The sequence below is a fragment of the Stenella coeruleoalba genome (assembly GCF_951394435.1).
Source record: "Stenella coeruleoalba genome assembly, chromosome: 14".
Taxonomy (NCBI): Eukaryota; Metazoa; Chordata; class Mammalia; order Artiodactyla; family Delphinidae; genus Stenella; species Stenella coeruleoalba.
This window is the reverse complement of record NC_137160.1, coordinates 38230281-38247800: the sequence shown is the minus strand read 5'-3', so window position 1 is coordinate 38247800 and position 17520 is coordinate 38230281. Positions and strand designations below refer to the sequence as shown.

At 57.5% G+C, this 17520-nt stretch overlaps 1 protein-coding gene across 27 annotated transcripts in view; it reads right to left on the bottom strand.

Annotated features, from left to right (window-relative positions):
• CELF4 (CUGBP Elav-like family member 4) overlaps positions 1-17520 on the bottom strand; it is a gene marked incomplete at both ends in the record, with an annotated part of 298840 nt that overhangs the window by 68141 nt on the left and 213179 nt on the right. For 14 of the 27 annotated variants that reach the window (XM_079942015.1, XM_079942006.1, XM_079942016.1 and 11 more), the window contains one exon: positions 6651-6729. In XM_079942015.1, coding sequence (XP_079798141.1) covers positions 6651-6729 — 79 coding nt within the window. The remainder of the gene's footprint in view (positions 1-6650; positions 6730-17520) is intronic. The other 13 variants (XM_079941997.1, XM_079942008.1, XM_079942002.1 and 10 more) reach the window with 2 other exon arrangements.

Sequence of the window (17520 nt, the reverse complement as noted above, 5' to 3'; positions counted from 1 at the left end):
TCCACACACTGCCTGCTTCCAGGAGCTTCTGTGGGGACACAGACAGATCGGGGGGTGGGGAGTGTGGGGCATTTTCTGCTCTGAGCTGCAGACCCCTCTCCTTTAGGTAGCTGCTTGGGGCCTCAGTCACTGGACCCCTTCTCAGCCCAAGGTCACACCCTCTAGTTGGGGTGGGGTTGGCTCCACTCATTCTGAGGTCTCTCCAGCAGGGTACAAACCAGGAGCCCCAAAGTAGAGGTCAGGTTGTGCTGGACCCCGGGGGGACGCTCCTGAGGTCCCAAAGGGGAGAGGCTGGGGCAGAGGTGGGGGGCGCTCTTGCTGTGGGACTTGACTTCCAGACGGTGGCTTGGCTGTGGCAGAAATGGGGCTGTTCTTGGGGCCAGAGCCTCTGTCCACCCCACCCCCAGGACCTTCTGCAGGGGTTCACACCTGTCCTCCAAGCCTTTCCTTACACCTTCCCCCTCCCCTCCCCCTGAACTGCACCTCGGGTCAGGGGTCATCTAGAGTAACACCGTTTTTTAAAACCTTGTTTCTTACTGTCATGGTATCATTTCAGATGAATCTTCAGTGTGCTGTGCCTCCCCCCCGCCCTTTAGCCTTATGTTTCTTGTACCCCCTCCTGCCTGGGACAGGGGCTTCCTAGCAGAACCTTGGGGGGTTTCTGTTCACCCAGAAGCTTTTGTCAAGTGAGTCATTTATTGCCTCTCAAGATTGGAAAATGGAAACTTCTGTATATTGATGAAAGCAGGGCCATTTCATCTGCTGCTCACGAAATTGCCTACCTAGAGCATGGGACTAAATAGCTAGAAAAGTCTGGACGTGAGAAGCCCGGCATCGGCGGGTCACCAGTGTGGCCATGGGTCTCGTGGGCCCCAGGACCGCAAGGTGAGGCCCACACCCCTCAGCCGGTCCCCAACAGACCCTTGAAGGCCTCCCGACAGCACATGGTCTGGGTCTGTTTAGAAATAAAATAATGCTTAGAGGAGAAATGAGGAACTTAATAGGATTTTAAAAGCCACAGGAACTGATGGGGCTACAGATGGTGGAGGGGCTGGGAAGACGGAGTCAGCCCCGGTTTTATAGTGGGGAATGTGGCCTCGGGGAGGGCCTCAGAGCCACGTCCACATGCCTCGTGTCCAACCTCATTTGCTGGCCCAGCGGGACTCCGCTGCCACGAGAGCGCTGGCTGTGATGAGGGGGACGGACGCCCTGAAGATGCTGTTAAACGGACAGGGAGCCGCGAGAGGCTGCAGGAGCCACTTGGCTAAGTGACCGGCCCTCACCTGCCTCGGTGGAAACGAATGACTCACGGACTGTCGCACCTGCGCCCAGCCCTCCATGCCTTCCTGCCCTGCCCTTCCGGCCAGAGAGAGACCGAGACAGGAGGGGGAGACTGAACTGGTGGAGAGACGCAGACATGGGCTCCCAGGTCTGCAAAGGGAGGACGGGGAGGCAGTAGAAGCTCGGGGGTGGGGGACTTCAGCCCCAGGTGGTTCTGCAGGACTTGGAGGGGTACATAAGAGAGGTTCCGTCACCCTCTAGAAGCTTCCGTGTGTGTGTGTGCGCGTGTATCGGGGCGGGCAGGGGCGGGCGGGGGGACAGTCCATGGCTGCAGCTCAGGGCCACTCCCCTTGACATCGCTGGAGCCTCCTCCAGGCCCTGCCGCCCGGGGCGGGGTTGGGTGGAGGAACCACAGGACTTTATAACGCGGAGCTCAGCCTTCCTGCTGTGTCCACCCTACACCCTTCCTTCCACGATCATCGGGCCTCCGTCCAGGCTCCCATATCATGTTCAGTCTCAGCTGCCCCTTTGCCTCCCTAGCCTGGGCCTGACCAAGGCCCCCTCAGGAAAACACGCCTGATGGGCCAGAGAGGGACCGCGGGAGCCCCCCATCGGTCCCCACGGTGGGCACGACCGCTTCCTGAGCTCGGGCTCACACGTCTCACACGTTGCTGGAGGCTGGAGTGTGTCTGTGCTCATGTGGTTTCCAGTCTGGGTCCCTGGAGGGGTGAGAGCGTGGCGGCCACCTGGGAGGGCTGCTTTCACCCTTGCTCCTGTTCCCTCGGAAGGGCTCCCCAGTGCCTCCCTGCTCCCTCTGAGGGGGCAGCCCCTTGAACCCTGAGTCCCCTCTTTCCCAGGACTCCCTGCCAAGCCGTCTTGGTTTCTAACTTCTCCAGCGCCTCAGCCTGACATCTTGCTGCTTTGTTCTGTCATTTCATGTAGATGAGATATAAACGGGTGGCCCCAGTCTGTGCCCCGCCCCCAGTCACTGGATCCCTGGTGGGGACGTTCGGTTTCACTTCACCAGGCACGAGTGTGGAATTGGGTGTGTGTCTGTGGGTGCCTTTGTCAGCGCTGAGCGGACAGCGTGTTGGTGGGAAAGGTGTGTGAGTGCCTCCCTCATCTGGGCCCCGGATGAGGCTGCATTAGCTGAAACTTCTGACCTGCAGCTGGCTGCTGGGAAGAGGTGGGGGTGGTTTCTGGTGATGGGGTCAGAGGGGTGTGGTTCCCGTGGCACAGCTCACATCTGCTGCTATGTGGCTGGGACTGGCGGAGGTGGGGTGGGACCAGGCCTACACCTGCTGTACTGGCCCAGGTCTCAGCCACCCCTTCCCTCCTCAAGGGCTCCTACCTGTTTGCTGACCCCCTTGAGCCCCTTGAGGGGGGGTGGTGGACCCCAGCCCCGCCTCCTCCAGTTCAGCCCAGGGAGCCCCCAAGCAGGTTTGCTGCCTGAGGCCAGGCTGCTCAGAGCCTGACGTCCTGAAAGGATCCCCCGCATTCTGGCTGCAGGAGCCTTGCCTGGGGCCGGGGGGTGGGGTGGGGCGGCGGAGTGGGGGGAGCTTATCCTGTCTTCAGCCGTAGCACTCATTTGGACTGAGACCAGGGAGGATGGGGAGGGGGTCAGGGCTACAGGGCAGCACACTGCGGGCACCCACCCAGAGGCTGAGAGTGAAACGGAGAGGCTGAAGGGCCCCTGCAGCTGTGGAGACCCAGTTCAGACGGGGACCGTGAACCAGCTCTTGGGGCGGGTGTGTCTGTCTGCTAGGAGGCAAAGGACACAACAGTTCACGCCCAAGAAAGCGTCCTTGCCTCTGAGATGGCCAGGGCAGGTGGGAGGGTGCCCTCTACCTGGTTCCTCTCTGTCCCCAGCCTGCCTCACTCCCCTGGTGAATGAACGGGCTTGCTTATTTGGGGGTGAATCTGAGTTGATATATAACTTGCTCCAGCAAGTTCTGTGGGGTTAACAGGATTCTCCTTGCAGCGGGATGGGTCCTGGGGAAGCTCTTTCTCCTTTGGTTTTCTTTCCCCACCTAGCTGGAGCCCTAGCTCTTGGTGGTGGTATCAGGGGCTGTCTCCTCTCTTCCTGCCCAGGGATGTTACAGCTGTGATGCCCTCTCTTTGCCTGGTCCTCCATGGGGTCAGTGGCTCCTCCTTCTGACGGAGACAAGTGCAACCCCTTGGCCTTGTGTTCAGGGTTCCATTTTCACTTTGGGACCTCACTGTCTCCCGCCAAGTCTACACCTCTTGGTCCAGTTTTCACCTCCTCCAGGAAGCCCTCCCTGCTTGCTCCAGGCCACAGTGGGTTCTCTCTTCTCTGACCCCTGCAGTCCTGGTCTCTCATGTCTTATGGGTACGTCTGGGAGCTTCTCGTCCAGACTGGCCCTGCCTCCCTCACCTGGGACCCTGTTCCTCTCCCCTCATTTACCTTGAGAATAGCCCTAGAGGTATGACAAACGCCTGCAGCACCTTCCCACTGTCCCCTGAGTCCGAAAGACTATCCTAGGAGTCAGAGGAATGCAGAGCACCTGGGTGCTGGTTACTGACAGGCAGGGCTTTGAATTCTGGCTCTGCCACCACCTAGCTGTGTGACCTGAAACAAGTTACTTAGCCTCTCTGTGCCTTGGTTTGTACCTTTAAGTGGGGCCAATAACTTCCACCTCCCAACGTTTTTGTATGGATTAAACGCATTTGTTTAAAGTCCTGGCCCACGGCGGTCTGGTGGTTAAGACTCTGCGCTCTCACTGCTGAGGGCCTGGGTTCAATCCCTGGTTGGGGAACTAAGGTCCCACAGGCTGCGTGCTGTGGCCAAATCAGATCAAATCCCAGCCCTCAGTGGGTGCTCTGTAAACAGCAGCTTTCCTGGATAGTGAGATCTCCCATCCCTGGGTGAGGGGGTGGAGGCCCAGAGAAGCAGTGTCCGGGCCAGAGCTCATTCTGGACAAAGATGGGAATAGAACCCAGGACCAGAACAAGAGCTGCCGTCCTGTACTCTTCCTGGGGAGCTCCAGCCAAGCACCTAGCTAATCTGGGATGAGGAGAGCCCGGGTGGTGCAGACCCACCTCTCCCTCTGGGGCCACTTCCTCTTCCTGCCCCTCCTTTCTCCTCCCAGCTGTGCCCCCAAGTCTCCCCAGCTCCCTGCCACCTTCCCCTCTACCCACTTTCTCCCAGGCCTCCCTCCTCCTTCTGCCCCTTTCCCTTCACCTTTCTGGGCTCTTCCTGTCCCATCGTGTTCCTGCCCCGCCCCTTCCACTCCCACCCCTGCCTTCCATACCTTTCTCCTGTTCCCATTTCTTTCATCTTTTTTAACGTTCACCTCTCCCCCATCCCCTCCCCTCACTGAAGAAGTATTTAATGGATATTAAATTATTTAAACTTTCTTTTTCTTTTCAAATAGCTTGGTGATGATGCTTACTCAGGATCATCTCCTTGTTTACTACTGAATATGCAATTAATAGATAGATGTTTAGGTTTGGCTCTCTTTTCCCCCCTTTCTACTGCAGGAAGAATAAAAGAGCTGATTAATCTGGTTTGGGGCAAGTGTCAGCGCAGGAGATATATGGGAGAAAGGAGATGAGGTTAGCAACTTGAAGTTGGAGAGTTACTGCCTCCAAGGCCAGTGAGGGGAGAAACGGTTTGCATTAGAGCGCAGCGCGGCCTCGCTGGCAGCAGGCTTCCCGACACCCTGCTCCCGTCCTGGATTACACTAGGCCTTCTTCATGCCACCCCGACTTCTCCAGGTGTGGAATATCCCCTCCTTCAAGGCAGCTCAAGTGCCACGTCCTCGTCCTCCGAGGTCTCTGGCTGCCCCCATCTCGGGGACCCCTCCTCTGGGACCGCAGGTGCCACTTACCGTCCGAGCTCCCTCCCTACCAAAGCCAGGGGTCTCTGCTGCCTCCTGGCCCTGCCACACGGACAGGGCGTTGCAGGTGAGTCACTGCCTGACAGGTGACCTGGGGGCCAGGTCCTGTTGGTCCTTTCTCCTGGAGACAGTCTCTGGGAGAGGCCCTGCCTCTGCCCCGTGTCACCGAGGGCACCTGCGTGAGGCCAGACTGCACGCCTCTCTCCGCCAGGGCAGGGGGCCTGGCCCTGGGTGTTTGAGGAGCCTCTGTGTGCAGAGAAAACCAAGTAACTGGACTGCCAGGAGAGGGGCAGGAGCAAGCAGCGTGACCCAGGTGTGGTCTGCAGCATGAGCCCTTCACACCTGATCCATTTTTACTCTTCAACCAACCCGCTCCCATGATCGGGGTCCTCGGGATGGGGAGCTCTCAGAGGGCCACAGGGAGGCGCACCTGTGCCCTGGGGCACGGGGCCCCTTCGGGCAGCTGGGTTTGTTGGGTGGGATTCGAGGCCTGGGTCAGGAGGGCCCCAGAGCCATAGAGGCCTTGTGCCAGGGTGGAGGCCCTGTTGGGGCCCAGAGGGCAGAGGCCTGTGCTGGAGGGACCACAGGTCCCAGGGGTGGGCAGGCCACCTGTGGCCACACTACAGTTTCCTCAGGACAAGAACCTTGACTGAATTTGCAAATAGCTTTTGCCTATTTATTGCTCTTAATTTCCTGGAAAATTGGGAGGGGGGGAGAGGGGGAGGGAGAGAGAAGTTCCTCAGCGCCCGGTTGAGCTGAGATGAGAGCGAGTGTCCAGGCCTAGCCAGGGAGAGCCCAGGGGCGTGGTGTGGGCACGGACACCCGGGCCAGAAGCCTGGAGGGTGGCCGCTCGGCAGAGGAGCCAGAGCCTGGCCTGGTTGAGCCTCTGTGTGCAGTGGGGGAGCGGCGGGGAGGCCCCCGCTGGTGGACGGAACAGAGCCTCCCCTTGGGGCAAGAGGCCTGAGTCTGGGGGTGAGGCTCTGTCCTCCTGCTCTGTCCCCTTCCAGACATCTGCCTGTCCACCTGTATGTAGGTCCAGGGTCTTGACTTCAGCAGCCCCACCCCGCAGTGGGCAGCCCCCCTCAGATTCACCCACTCTGGCCTGAGCCTTCCCAGGGCAGGACTGAAACACATTTCCTCCCTCCCAGCCTGACACCCTTTCAACTAGTCCAGTCCCATCCCAGTGGGGATTGCCTTGGTGACACAGAGGTGGGCCTACCCTTTTGGGTGTCTTAAAGGGGGCAGTGGAGCGCCCAGGACATCCTACTTGTTTACTCATGGGAAGGAAGGAACCCCAGCATACGGCAGACCCCAATTCTCCCCCATCCTCTTTACTCTGTCCCCACATCCGTCACCCAGGGCTCCAAAGCCCTGTTCCAACCCTGGGCCATGAGGTCCCAGGGGGCAGGGGGAGGCGGCAGGGAGTTGCTGCAATGCTGCATCGGGGGAGGGGAGGGGGGAGGGGAGGAAAGGAGGGAGGGGGAGGGGCAGAGACAAGTGGGCCCTCACGTGAAGGGGGCTGGCGCAGGCAGCTACTACCTCCTCGGCTCTCGCTGTCCGCTGGCTTCACCTGGATTGGCCGGTTCATCTGCAACAGAGCACAGGGGGGCAGTGTTAGAGCAGACACATCTGCACCCGAAGATACGCAGCTGTTCACGGGGACATAGCGCACGGACCACACCACCGACACATACACCCGCGTACCCGCGCAGCTGCAAACGAGCGGGTCTTCACTAAAGCCCCACCCATCTCCCCTCCCCAGCGTGGTCCCCAGGGTCCCCTGATTTCAGGAGGGTTTCTCAGGATTGGAGGTCTCCGATCCGGAGAGGGACCTCCAGTGATCCCTCTCCCAGCTTTGAGTACCTCTTGCTGTGATACTAGAATCTGAGGTGTCCCCTCTCTGGCTCACCCTGGAGACAGATCGCTTTGCTGAAACTAGCTGGTCTCTGGCCGAAGACTAACTCCTGCCCAGTTTGGGGCATGGCAGTGAGTTGCACCCCATCCCCGCAGTATCCTGCAGACGCTGGCTGGGGGTCCCAGGGGTGCCTGAGGCTCTGGACCACTCAGCTCCTTGATGGAGCAGAGCTCAGGGCTGGGGCTCCTGACTGCGGCCAGGCTGTCCCCTCGGGGTGTATGTGGAGTGGGCACAGCTACTTGTCTCACGTGGTGTCTGGGTGCCAGGACGACACCAGGCACGGCCTGACGCCCCCAGCCTTTTAGCCGCCGGCCTCTCTGGAGGATCCGTTTCAATGCCTCATTCAGGCCACTAGGGGGCTCTGAACTCCAGGATCTGGGGCTCCGCAGCCTGTTTTCCATCCTCCGGATGCCGGAGGAGGCATAAGGTGGGCTCTCAGGCCCTGAGGATATTTCACACAATAAAAATGGTAGGAATCACGCAAATGGAATTGTGTTTTTGTCTTTGCCAGTGCTTTTGCTTGTCCTGTGCCTCTCTTATCCCTTTTACTCTATTTGCATTTCTCTCACAAACAAACCTTGAGAGGCAGGCAGCGCACGTACTCAATGCCCCCATTTTGTAGATGGAGAAGCTGAGGCGGGGCCCCCTTGTGGCAAGATGTGCCTGGGAACCTGGGTCCGCCAGGGCTATTTTTGGGCTTTTGTCCTGCACCAGGTGACTTTCCGTTGCCAATTCCCCTTGTGTATGGAGGCTGGACTAGCCAGTCACAAGCTTCCTTCTGGTCTAGGATTCGAAGTGAGCTTTGGTTGCGTCAAGACGATGGGTGGGGGAGCGTGGGTGCCCGTGACTCAGCAAGGTGAAGATGAGGCCAGGGGAAGGGCAGAGCCACGCAAGGAAGGACAGAGGCGGGAGGCAGGGCACAGAACAGAGGAAAAGGAAGCACAGGTGGCCCGGAGGGTAAGATAGGATTCTGGGGGGGGCCGGTCCCCTAAGAGGGGGTCCGGGTGCCATTGTTTGCCAGGAGGTCCCCACTCGGCACCCCTTATGGAGTTGAGGGAAATGAAGGTACTTGGTATGTACGCTCTGCCCGCGGAGGAAGGTGTGGGTTTACGGGAACCTCCAATTAACAGGGAGAAGGAAGAGGGACATAGGAAATTCCTAGCTTCATTTCGGGGGTCCTGGCTCCCCCATAGACCACCTCCTTTCCAGTCCTTGAGCGAAGGGTCCAGGAGGCTGAGCTTGCCTCTGGCTGTGGGAGAAGGGCTGTACTCTCGGGTTCCCGTTCTGTGTCTTTGGAGACTCCACATCCAGCGCTTCCCTGGGCTGTCCCTCCTTTCTGGAACACCCCTTCCTCCTAGTCTCCCCCAAAGCTGCAGAAAGGCCCCACGGCTGACCTGGACCCAGTTCTGGCCATTGTATTCTCCTGGGTATATTTCTATGGCTTTCTTGCTTATGTAATTATTATAATGCTCCACGGACGGGTTATTATCTCTCTCTTGCCAATGAAAAGCCAAGCTCGGAGGAGTTACAGATCCAGACTGCGGCCAGGGTGGGCAGGCACGGTGCTACCGTGATAAGTTACGATGACGGGGTGGGTTGGACTTCCTATGTTTCACCTCATTTGACCCCAAAGCTGCTCTGAAAGGAGGGGGTCAAAGGAAGATGTCCATCTGGCAAGGGGCAATTGGGCCACCAAATCGAATACAACCTCCTCCGCCTGGTCCCCCAAATCTGGCCCCCACCGCCTCTTGCGTCAGTCCATTCCTCACGACCGGACACTTTCCTCCCCCAAGTGTTCCTTCGGCCTGTGAGCTCTGTTCCCATACCCCCACCAGCCTCTGGCCTGAAGCCTTCCTGGTACTCCAGGGGGAAGAGTCCTGCAGGAATTCTCCCTTTTCCGTTTAGAATGTACAGTCAAGTTGGGAATTGAGTTGCAAAGGGGGCACCGCACTGCTACACCTGCAGGAACATGAACAGCTGCTACAAAATTATATTGTTGGATGATCATCACTTCCCCTAGGATGCGTGCAAATAGATAATCTTTAACCAAGGAAATGGAGTTTCAGAGAGGTTAAGAAACTAGCTTGAGGTCACACAGGTGGTAAACGGTGATCAAGATGAACCCAGGACTCTTAACACCAGACTACATGTTCGGGAGATTCTGGGAACCAGACGTGACAGGCTTAGGAAAGGTCCAGGAAAGTTCAAAACAGAGTGTGGGGAAGGGGGTGAGTGGTGAGCTGATTCAGGCTTCCCCAGTAAGGAGTGGGGCGTGAGGAGGGGCAGGCAGAGGAGTGTGAACCAGGCTCAGCTGGGCTCTGCTGCTGTGGAGACAAGGGAAGGAGGAGGCCGCAGAGGAGGCTCCATCCCTGCGGCCAGAGCAGGCCCAGGCCGAGCACGAATGCTCAGAGGCAATGCTGGGAGGAAGGGCAGGGACCCTGGGAGGACGCCTCCCCTGGCACCTCGTTTCTGAGTCCCACAGCAACTCTCTATGGAGAGCAGAGGGGGTGAGTCCTACTGACGGACGAGGGCTGGGGTAGAACTGTTTCTGTGATAATGGGACCCATTTTCCGTGGTAAATTAAACAAGGCAAACGGAATCTGCCTGTGCGTGGAGCCTTCCACCCTGGGGCATGTCACCCTCAGGCAGTCAGCCACTGTCCCGCTGTCCTTGACACCCGGGCACTCGTGAATGCTGTGCCCCAGGCTCACGGACTTAGGCCTGATTCCCCTCAGTTCCACCCCCCAGCCCCCAGCAAGCCCTCCCTGACCAGGCCAGCCCTGGACGGTGCTCCCAGACCTCCTCCATCACTGGGCTCCTGGCGGTGGGGACCCAGGGGCTCATCTAGCTTCCCACCTGCCCTCAGCCATGGCCTGGGCACCCACAATGGAGCAGCATTGCCCTGGTTCCCATGGACCTGTGGCTCCTGGGGTCATATTTCATGTCCTATTATTATCTAGGGATGGTCAGAGTCCGTACAGCCTTTGCCGGGCTGTCAGGGTGGAGCCAGGATAGATGGGGAGAGAAAGAAATCCCGTGCTTTCTTAATTCTCAGCAGAAATAAAGTGTCAGGCTCAGCTGGGAAGATTTCTTAGGTAGAGCAGGCTCTGTACAGATGCCTCGGGCCTGAAGGGAGATCTCCCTCCTTCGGCCCGTGTTTCTCTTCCCTGTTCCAGACTCCAGCCCCATCTAGCCTCGCCCGGACATGCTTACATCCTGGGGAGTAGAGGGCAGACCATGCCGCAGAGATGGGCAGTGAGGCAGGAACTGTGAAGCAGGGGAGAGAGGATACTGGTAGGAAGGCGGGAGGGGCAGTTGCCATCTCCTTGCCCGTCTTCTAACTTTGACTGTGGCCTCAGGACCTCTTGGCCACATGAGCCCCAGGGCATCCCCTGCAGGTGAATGTCGAGGATGCGCTGGGGCCCATTTCTTGGTGCCTTTCCTCTAACCCGTCCCAGCTCCTCTGTCCAGCCATCCCGTCCCTCTCAGCCACTGTACTATCCTTCTGGGAGGGCCTGGGCCTGGGCCTCGGGGCTGGGTCATCAGCATCCCCGTGTTCCCCTGTGGCCTTCAGCCCCGGTTGTGCCTCCAGGTGCCTGAGCTGGGCCGCCTTCCCTGGGTCAGGAACAGCTCCCTGAAGCCACCCTCAGGCTTCTGGGGTCAGCCCTCTGGGGACATCACTAACTTCCTTTGTCATCGACCGTGTTCAGGCTTCCAGCCCCGGGGGCCCCTCAGGGGGAGCGAGTGGTCCTGGCCTAGGTCTGGGGTCCTCTCTGCTCCCTGCTGCAGCCAGTGGTGGGTGGCAGGGCCTCCTTCCCTCCCAGGCCCCTCTGCCCTGGCCCCACCTCCCCTTCTTCTCCCCGTCTCTGCCACTTTTTGCATCAACACATACCCATGCATTAAACAAGACATTCCATTAATTTCTTCATCATCATAACTTAAGCTGGGACATACCCTTTAAATATTCATTCAGCTATGAAAACTGGGCATTAAAATTTTAATAATGTCAAGCTCATTTGAACTGGGTTCCTTGGGGACGATTACGATACAATTAGAATAAATACAATGATTGATCTGGTCCAAAGGCTTCACCTGTCCGTCCAGCGTGGCTTCCCGCGTAAGGAGAGGCCTGTGGCCAGTGGGCAGACAGACAGATTGATGGACAGGCCAGCTGGCTCTTTCTTGACTCCCTCTCCCCCTCCCAACACCCCCTCCCATCTCTGCTCCGGGGGCCACGTCTCCCTCCCACAGCGGTCTGCGGGTCTCTGCTGCCCACTGTGGGCCCGGGTGCAGGGCCGTCCCTCGGCATCTGGGAAGCTGGCTCTGATTAACCCTCGTGGTTCCAGTTACTGCTTTCCTTGTCCTCCTGGTACAAACTGGGCTGTGCCCCTGGGCTTGTTCCTGTGTGAGAGCCATTCTCTTGTCTGTGTCTCTTCACACCGGCCCTGCGAGGGGCTCCCTGAGGCTGGAATGAAACCCCACCAGAGCAGGCCCAGCCTGCGGAGGGGGCCCCTGGTCCCTGAGTGCCCACATGTGTTCTGCCACCAGACCAGAGAGGGACTGTCTTCACTCGGCTTCCCTTCTGCTGCAATCACCTTCCTAAGGGCTGGCACGAAGGTTTTGGGGGGTGGCTGAGCCCCCTCTGTCCCTCACTGCCTGGCACCTGCCTAAGCCAGTGCCAGGGTGAGCCCTGGGGACGTCCGGAACTCGCCCCTGCTTCACTGGGGACAGCCCTTGCTGCCCGCAGGATCACTTGGGGCCCTTCCTCCTGGAGCTGGGTCCCCCTCCACCTGTCTTCTCAGGACCCTAAGCCCCCTGCTTCACACCGGGCCCCCGTGAGCTGACCCAGATCTGTCTCAGAAAGAGCCTGGGAAGTTCCCTGTCACTCGTCAAAGGCCATCCAAACCCTCCTCTTCATCAAAAGACTTCCTGCCCTTCCAATAAGACTTCCTTGGTTATCTCTCAGCCCCCCAGCCACACATGGCCCTATACCACTCTCTCTCTCTCTCTCAGTGTGTGTGTGTGTGTGTGTGTGTGTGTGTGTGTGTGTGTGTGTGTATGCACACGTGCACCCATGCTCACGCTTGAGTAGTACTTGTGTGACATCACAGACATCATGAGACAATTCATTCAGGTTGGGTGTTGGGATTAACCGAGATGAGGGAGGAAACTAGTGCGGTGCTCCCAGCAAATGTCAGCTTCCGTGTTGTTTGCCAGTCTGTGACCCAGAAATGCCTCAGGAAGGTCTGGACCAATGCCCTGCACGGGGCTGGGGAGGGGGAGGGGGAGGACAGGGGGGGTGGCAGGGTTACTGGCGTGGCCTATGGAGATGGCTAGCGTGTGCTCTCCAGCCGGCAGCTGAGCCCCCAGACGCACTTCCAGGGTGGATGTCCAAACCTCAAAGCCGAGGTCCTTTCTGGCTGCCTTCGGGATGTGTGGGTGTCTGGTGATACCCCGTTTTCTGCTCACCAGGAGGGCTCGCATCTCCCAAAACCATGCAGTAATCTGGTAATGCTGATCCTTCTTCTGTTCAAACCTGCAGCCTGCGCTGGAAGCAGCTCTTAGCTCTGTGCGCCCACACATTCCTCAGAGCCTGGCCCCTACTCTTCATCTGTCCTGCTGTTTGTTCTCATCCCCCCCAGTGAACTCAGCTTTTATGCTGTCTGCCCCCCACCCCAGCACACATGACGGTCATGGAAATGGTGAAGCAGCAGACCCTGTGTTCTGGACCTGTTGGGACATCTGTGCCCCATCTTCAGTGGCACTGCTGCTCTGGGAAGAGAGACCTAATTTGCAGGGCCCCCTGTTCAAAACGCAAGGAAAAAAGCATCATTAAAGCACTGAAATATAAAGCTTTCCCTTTCTTTCATGGTCTCTCTCTTGCTTGACTTGTCATGGTATTTTTTTACCTGCTATTTGATGTCGTTTTAAGTAAAGAAAAATATAAATTTTAAATTATTAGCATGGATTCTACCATTCATCTTTATTTTGTGTGATGCCAGTTTTAAGTGCAAACATCAGAACATTTAACGCCTATGCAGAACCACCAAAATTATACAATTCGTTTTTGTGACTCATGCCTGGAGGGTGCCTTGAGCTGGCCAGAGGAGAGAAAGGCGAGCCAGACTCAGGAAGGTTAAGAAGAAAGAGAGGGTCTCCTCAGGCATGGAGACCCTCGCAGGTACCCAGAGCCCCGCCCTGCACCATGGGGGGCAGGCTGGGCCTGAGGACTGCTGGGTTGTCTCTTCCACTGACTGCAGACTGACCTGGTACAATCCAGCCAAGGGTGGGCCATGGGAAGTACAGCCAGACTTCACTTGTGCCCATGGTACCCGCTGACCTAACCCACAGTGGGCGGGTGATCCTCAAGGGTATTGTAAGTGCTGTGCCAGGGATGCATTAGTCAGCTGAAAGATGCTCGCCCCTGATAAGACAATGCCTCTGTTGACCAGACAGACATGCCACAGCGCTGCCAGCCTGGGGTACCACAGGGAAAGTGGGCCCCACCCGATCTTCCCTAAACCCCACCCAGGCCGTTGCTGGCTGGCCTAGAAGGCAGGGTGATTTCACGTGGGGACCAGGATGTATATAGATCAGGCAGGCGGTGGGAGGCAAAACCGATCACAAGCAGAGGCCCCAGGCCCCCTACATGGGCTCCTTCGTGCCACAGACTTCACTTATGAAACACAAGTTCAAAGATAAAATTTTAAGAATTTCAAGGTGGCAGCTGCAGAGCACTAAACACTAAGCATGGGACCCTTCTGAGTGTGGCGCCCTGTGTGACAGCACAGGGAGCCTGCCCATGAACTTGCCCTGACCACGATGCCCTTCTGGGTCCCCATCATCCTGCAAGCTTATCTCTATCCACCAGCTCCAGGCATCAGACATATCCTTGACCATCAGGTGTTTTCAGGTGGAACTGTGCACAAGCTTCTGAAACAGAGAACGGTACTCAAAGATTTCGCTTTAAAAAAATTCTTTTTTAAAAATAAATTTATTTATTTATTTTTGGCCACGTTGGGTCTTCGTTGCTGCACGCGGGCTTTCTCTAGTTGTGGAGAGCAGGGGCTACTCTTCGTTGCGGTGCGCGGACTTCTCGTTGCGGTGGCTTGTCTTGTTGCAGAGCACGGGCTCTAGGCGCTCGGGCTTCAGTAGTTGCAGCACGGGGGCTCAGTAGTTGTGGCGCACAGGCTTAGTTGCTCCGCGGCATGTGGGATCTTCCCATACCAGGGATGGAACCCGTGTCCCCTGCATTGGCAGGAGGATCGTTAACCATTGCGCCACCAGGGAAGTCCCAAGATTTATCTTTTAAAGGTGAACTTCGGGCAAGTTGGGGAGGATAGACTGAGAATTTCCAGACTTTGGTGTAAAAGGCTGGTGGTGAGGATGCAACCATCTGATACAGATAGAGAAGAGAACTCACTAATGAGAACATGGGGACCACAGGTAGGCGGCTCTACAGCGACCCTGTCCTCCACCAGGATTTTGTCTTCATGGCACTTAGCAATTCATAATGAACAAATTAATTAATGGAGAAATTGTTTGTTTAAAGCCCCAGGAGGACAGATTCTGAATCCTGGGCCCCGCTGGATTCCCCTGGCTGTGCACAGTGGGCCCTCAGTAACCTTGGAAGGAAAGGATGAACCCTTGCTGCAGGGGTCCCCCAGTCCCCCAGAGAGACGGGATCGAAGGGGATTGGCAGAAACAGCGCACATCATTTGTAGCTTGTTGTAAATATATCGTTTTAATTACCTCTTTAATAAATTGTTCAGTGTGGGGTTAGAGATTCAAGGAATCCCGTTTGCTGTCGTCATAAAGTGTTGACTTAAGGACACCCCAGCAGTGACTGCAGAGTGACATGTGCCTCTGCTAGAGGCACTCCCCCACTCCACCACGGGCCAGACTCCGAGGTGACCCTGGCCGGGCCAGTTGGTGGTGCGGCTCCCAGGGCCCGAGGGCAGGTCCCGAGCCGGCTGTGGGTGCAGCGCGCTTGCTCCCTTCTCGGCCCAGCCACCACCCACGCCTCCCTCAGGTCTCAGCAGCCCCCTGGCCTTGCAATAAATTAGGGGTCTCTTCAAGCTCCCCGTTCTTTCCTTCATTGCCTTGCCACAATTTGGGACAGTGATAAGCCATTATGGTTCTCAAGTTGTGGATTTATTTGTTTAATATTTGTCTCCTCTGTACGAGGGAAGGTCCACACCTGTCCTGTTCCGACTGCACACCCAGAGTCGGGTGTGGCACCCGGTACACCATAGGTGTTCAATAAATGCTCACTGACCAAACGGACGACTGAATCCTCTATTGTGCCTGTCACTGGCATCGTTCCCTCCTGCCTCAGCCACGGTCTGGCGGCAGGAGTGTCCAGAGGCCAGAAGTGGTGACCCGCTGAACAGCCCTATTTCTGGTCCAGAGAGAAAGGCCCTTTAACCCTCCCTCCTCCAGCAAAGTGGTGATGTTGTACCTCCGGATTAGGAAGGGTTTACTGAACCAGTGATCATGGTTTAGAGAGACAGCCAGTGAGCGCAGACCAGACAGAAGAACCTGGAGGTTATTGTTAAAATATGCAAATCCACAGCCCATTGAAATGCAAACCCTCCAGATAAGATTTTTAATAAATCTGGTTCTGCTCCCATTCCCCGCATCCAGGAGGCCATCTGACGCTTGTTGGGTCAGGCATGTAGGCCCTGTCAGCTCTTCACCCCTCTCCTCATTTAGATGGTCCAGCTCGGAGCTGCCCCTGAAGCGGTGGAAGGGGGGTGCCTGCCAGCCGAGGCCCTCTGTTGGTCCCTTGGTAAAACACTTGAGGTCACCTCTGGGTCACCCGCAGAGGCATCTCACCCTCATCCTTCCCCTTCTTCCCCTTCATCCTCACCTCCTCTCATTGGTCTGAAGGGCAGAGTCCCAAGCCCTTGCGCCCCCCTCCAGCGAGGCCCAGCCACACCTGTCACTCTGCCAGTCACGGCCTCTAGATTCCTTCAGTCAGCTGCTGTCAAAAGTGGCCCTCAAGGGGATGAAGGAAGGCAGCTGAGAAGCAGCACAGAGGCCTGACTGTCTTAATGACCATCAAGACAGGACAGTGGGTGGACCTGCATGGCCTCTGCCGTGTGCCTGGATGAGGACAGGGAGGCATGAGTGACCGTGACAGGTGACAGTTATCGAGTCCTTCGCAACTCCAGACCTTGCACTGACCACACGACTTGGCTATGTCCTTCCATCCTCTCTGACACCAGATGAGCCCGGTGAGCAGACTCACGGGGTGGGGAGGATGTAGAGGGGGTTGGCTGGCAGGCAGAACCGTGGACGACGTAGGTGAGTTGAGGGAAGAGCCAGCAGGGTGTCACAGAGTGTGAGGAAAGTCTCAGAGTGTGATGTGCAGGCAGGTCGGGTGGAAGCAGGGGGCCTGATGTGGCTCCTGGAGGGTCTGAGCCTGTGCTGTGGGCAGTGGTGTCCCCTAGCATTCCACTAGGGCCACATTCAGAAAGAGCAAGAGGGCTTGGGGCAGTGGAGCCTGGTCGGGGGTGAACATTTAGATCAGGAATGGCCAGTACTATCTTGGCATCTGGTCCCCTCCCAGCCTGTAGGCAGGTGGGGTGGGGAGCTAGACGCCCGCGGTGCGGGGAGGGGAGCAGGGCACGGGGGCCTCTGCAGCCCGTACATCGTCCGTGGTCCAGCCCCACAAACAAGGCCCCAGGCAGTTGCTATGCAACAGGATGCTCTGCTCTGCAGTGTCCAGCCAACGGGCGGCGGCGCTGACGGAGCCTATTGGTGGGACTGCCTGGGGTGGCCCCCTCCCCTTCTCTCTGTCTCCTCTCTCGCTCCCATCCCTCTCCCAACCTCCACCCTCTCTGCTCTCTGGCATCTAAGTTTACAGAATGCTTTCCCCTCACCCACTGGGTACAAACAAAGGAGGTGCCCCTTCCCTGGGCCAGTCAAAGGTCTCTTCTGCTTGTTTCCAGAAGGGAGGGGATCCCCAGTCAGCCTTTTAGTTTTCCTCGTCCCCCCATTGCCATGGGGCTGGGATTGGGCCCCATCTGCGTGGGTGGAAGCTTCTCTGGGCTGTGGCAGGTAAGGAGATGGAATCCTGGAGATGGAATAGTGCCGCTGGGCTCAGCCCCTACCTGGCAGTCAGGGCTTCCCAGATCCACGTGGCCAAGGGCAGCCTGTCTCTTTGTCTCCAAGCCCCATGTCCTTCTCATCCGCTCCCACCAACGTGCCAGAGCTGCCCTGGCAAGGGTGGGCGGACCCTTGTAGTCCTAATTAAGATCTGCTGCCGTGGAAACGAAGCTCATTAGCCTGCACGGCCAGGCTGGGTCGCTAACCCTCTTCAGAGTGGGGGTGTGTGATTTTTTTAAAAACAGCAGTGGATAGATAATTCTGGATGAAACGAGTCCCGATTTAGTTGGGAGGCCTGGATTTCAGTCCTAGCTCTGCCACCTCCTTGTGCATGTGAGGTGGGGCAGTTAC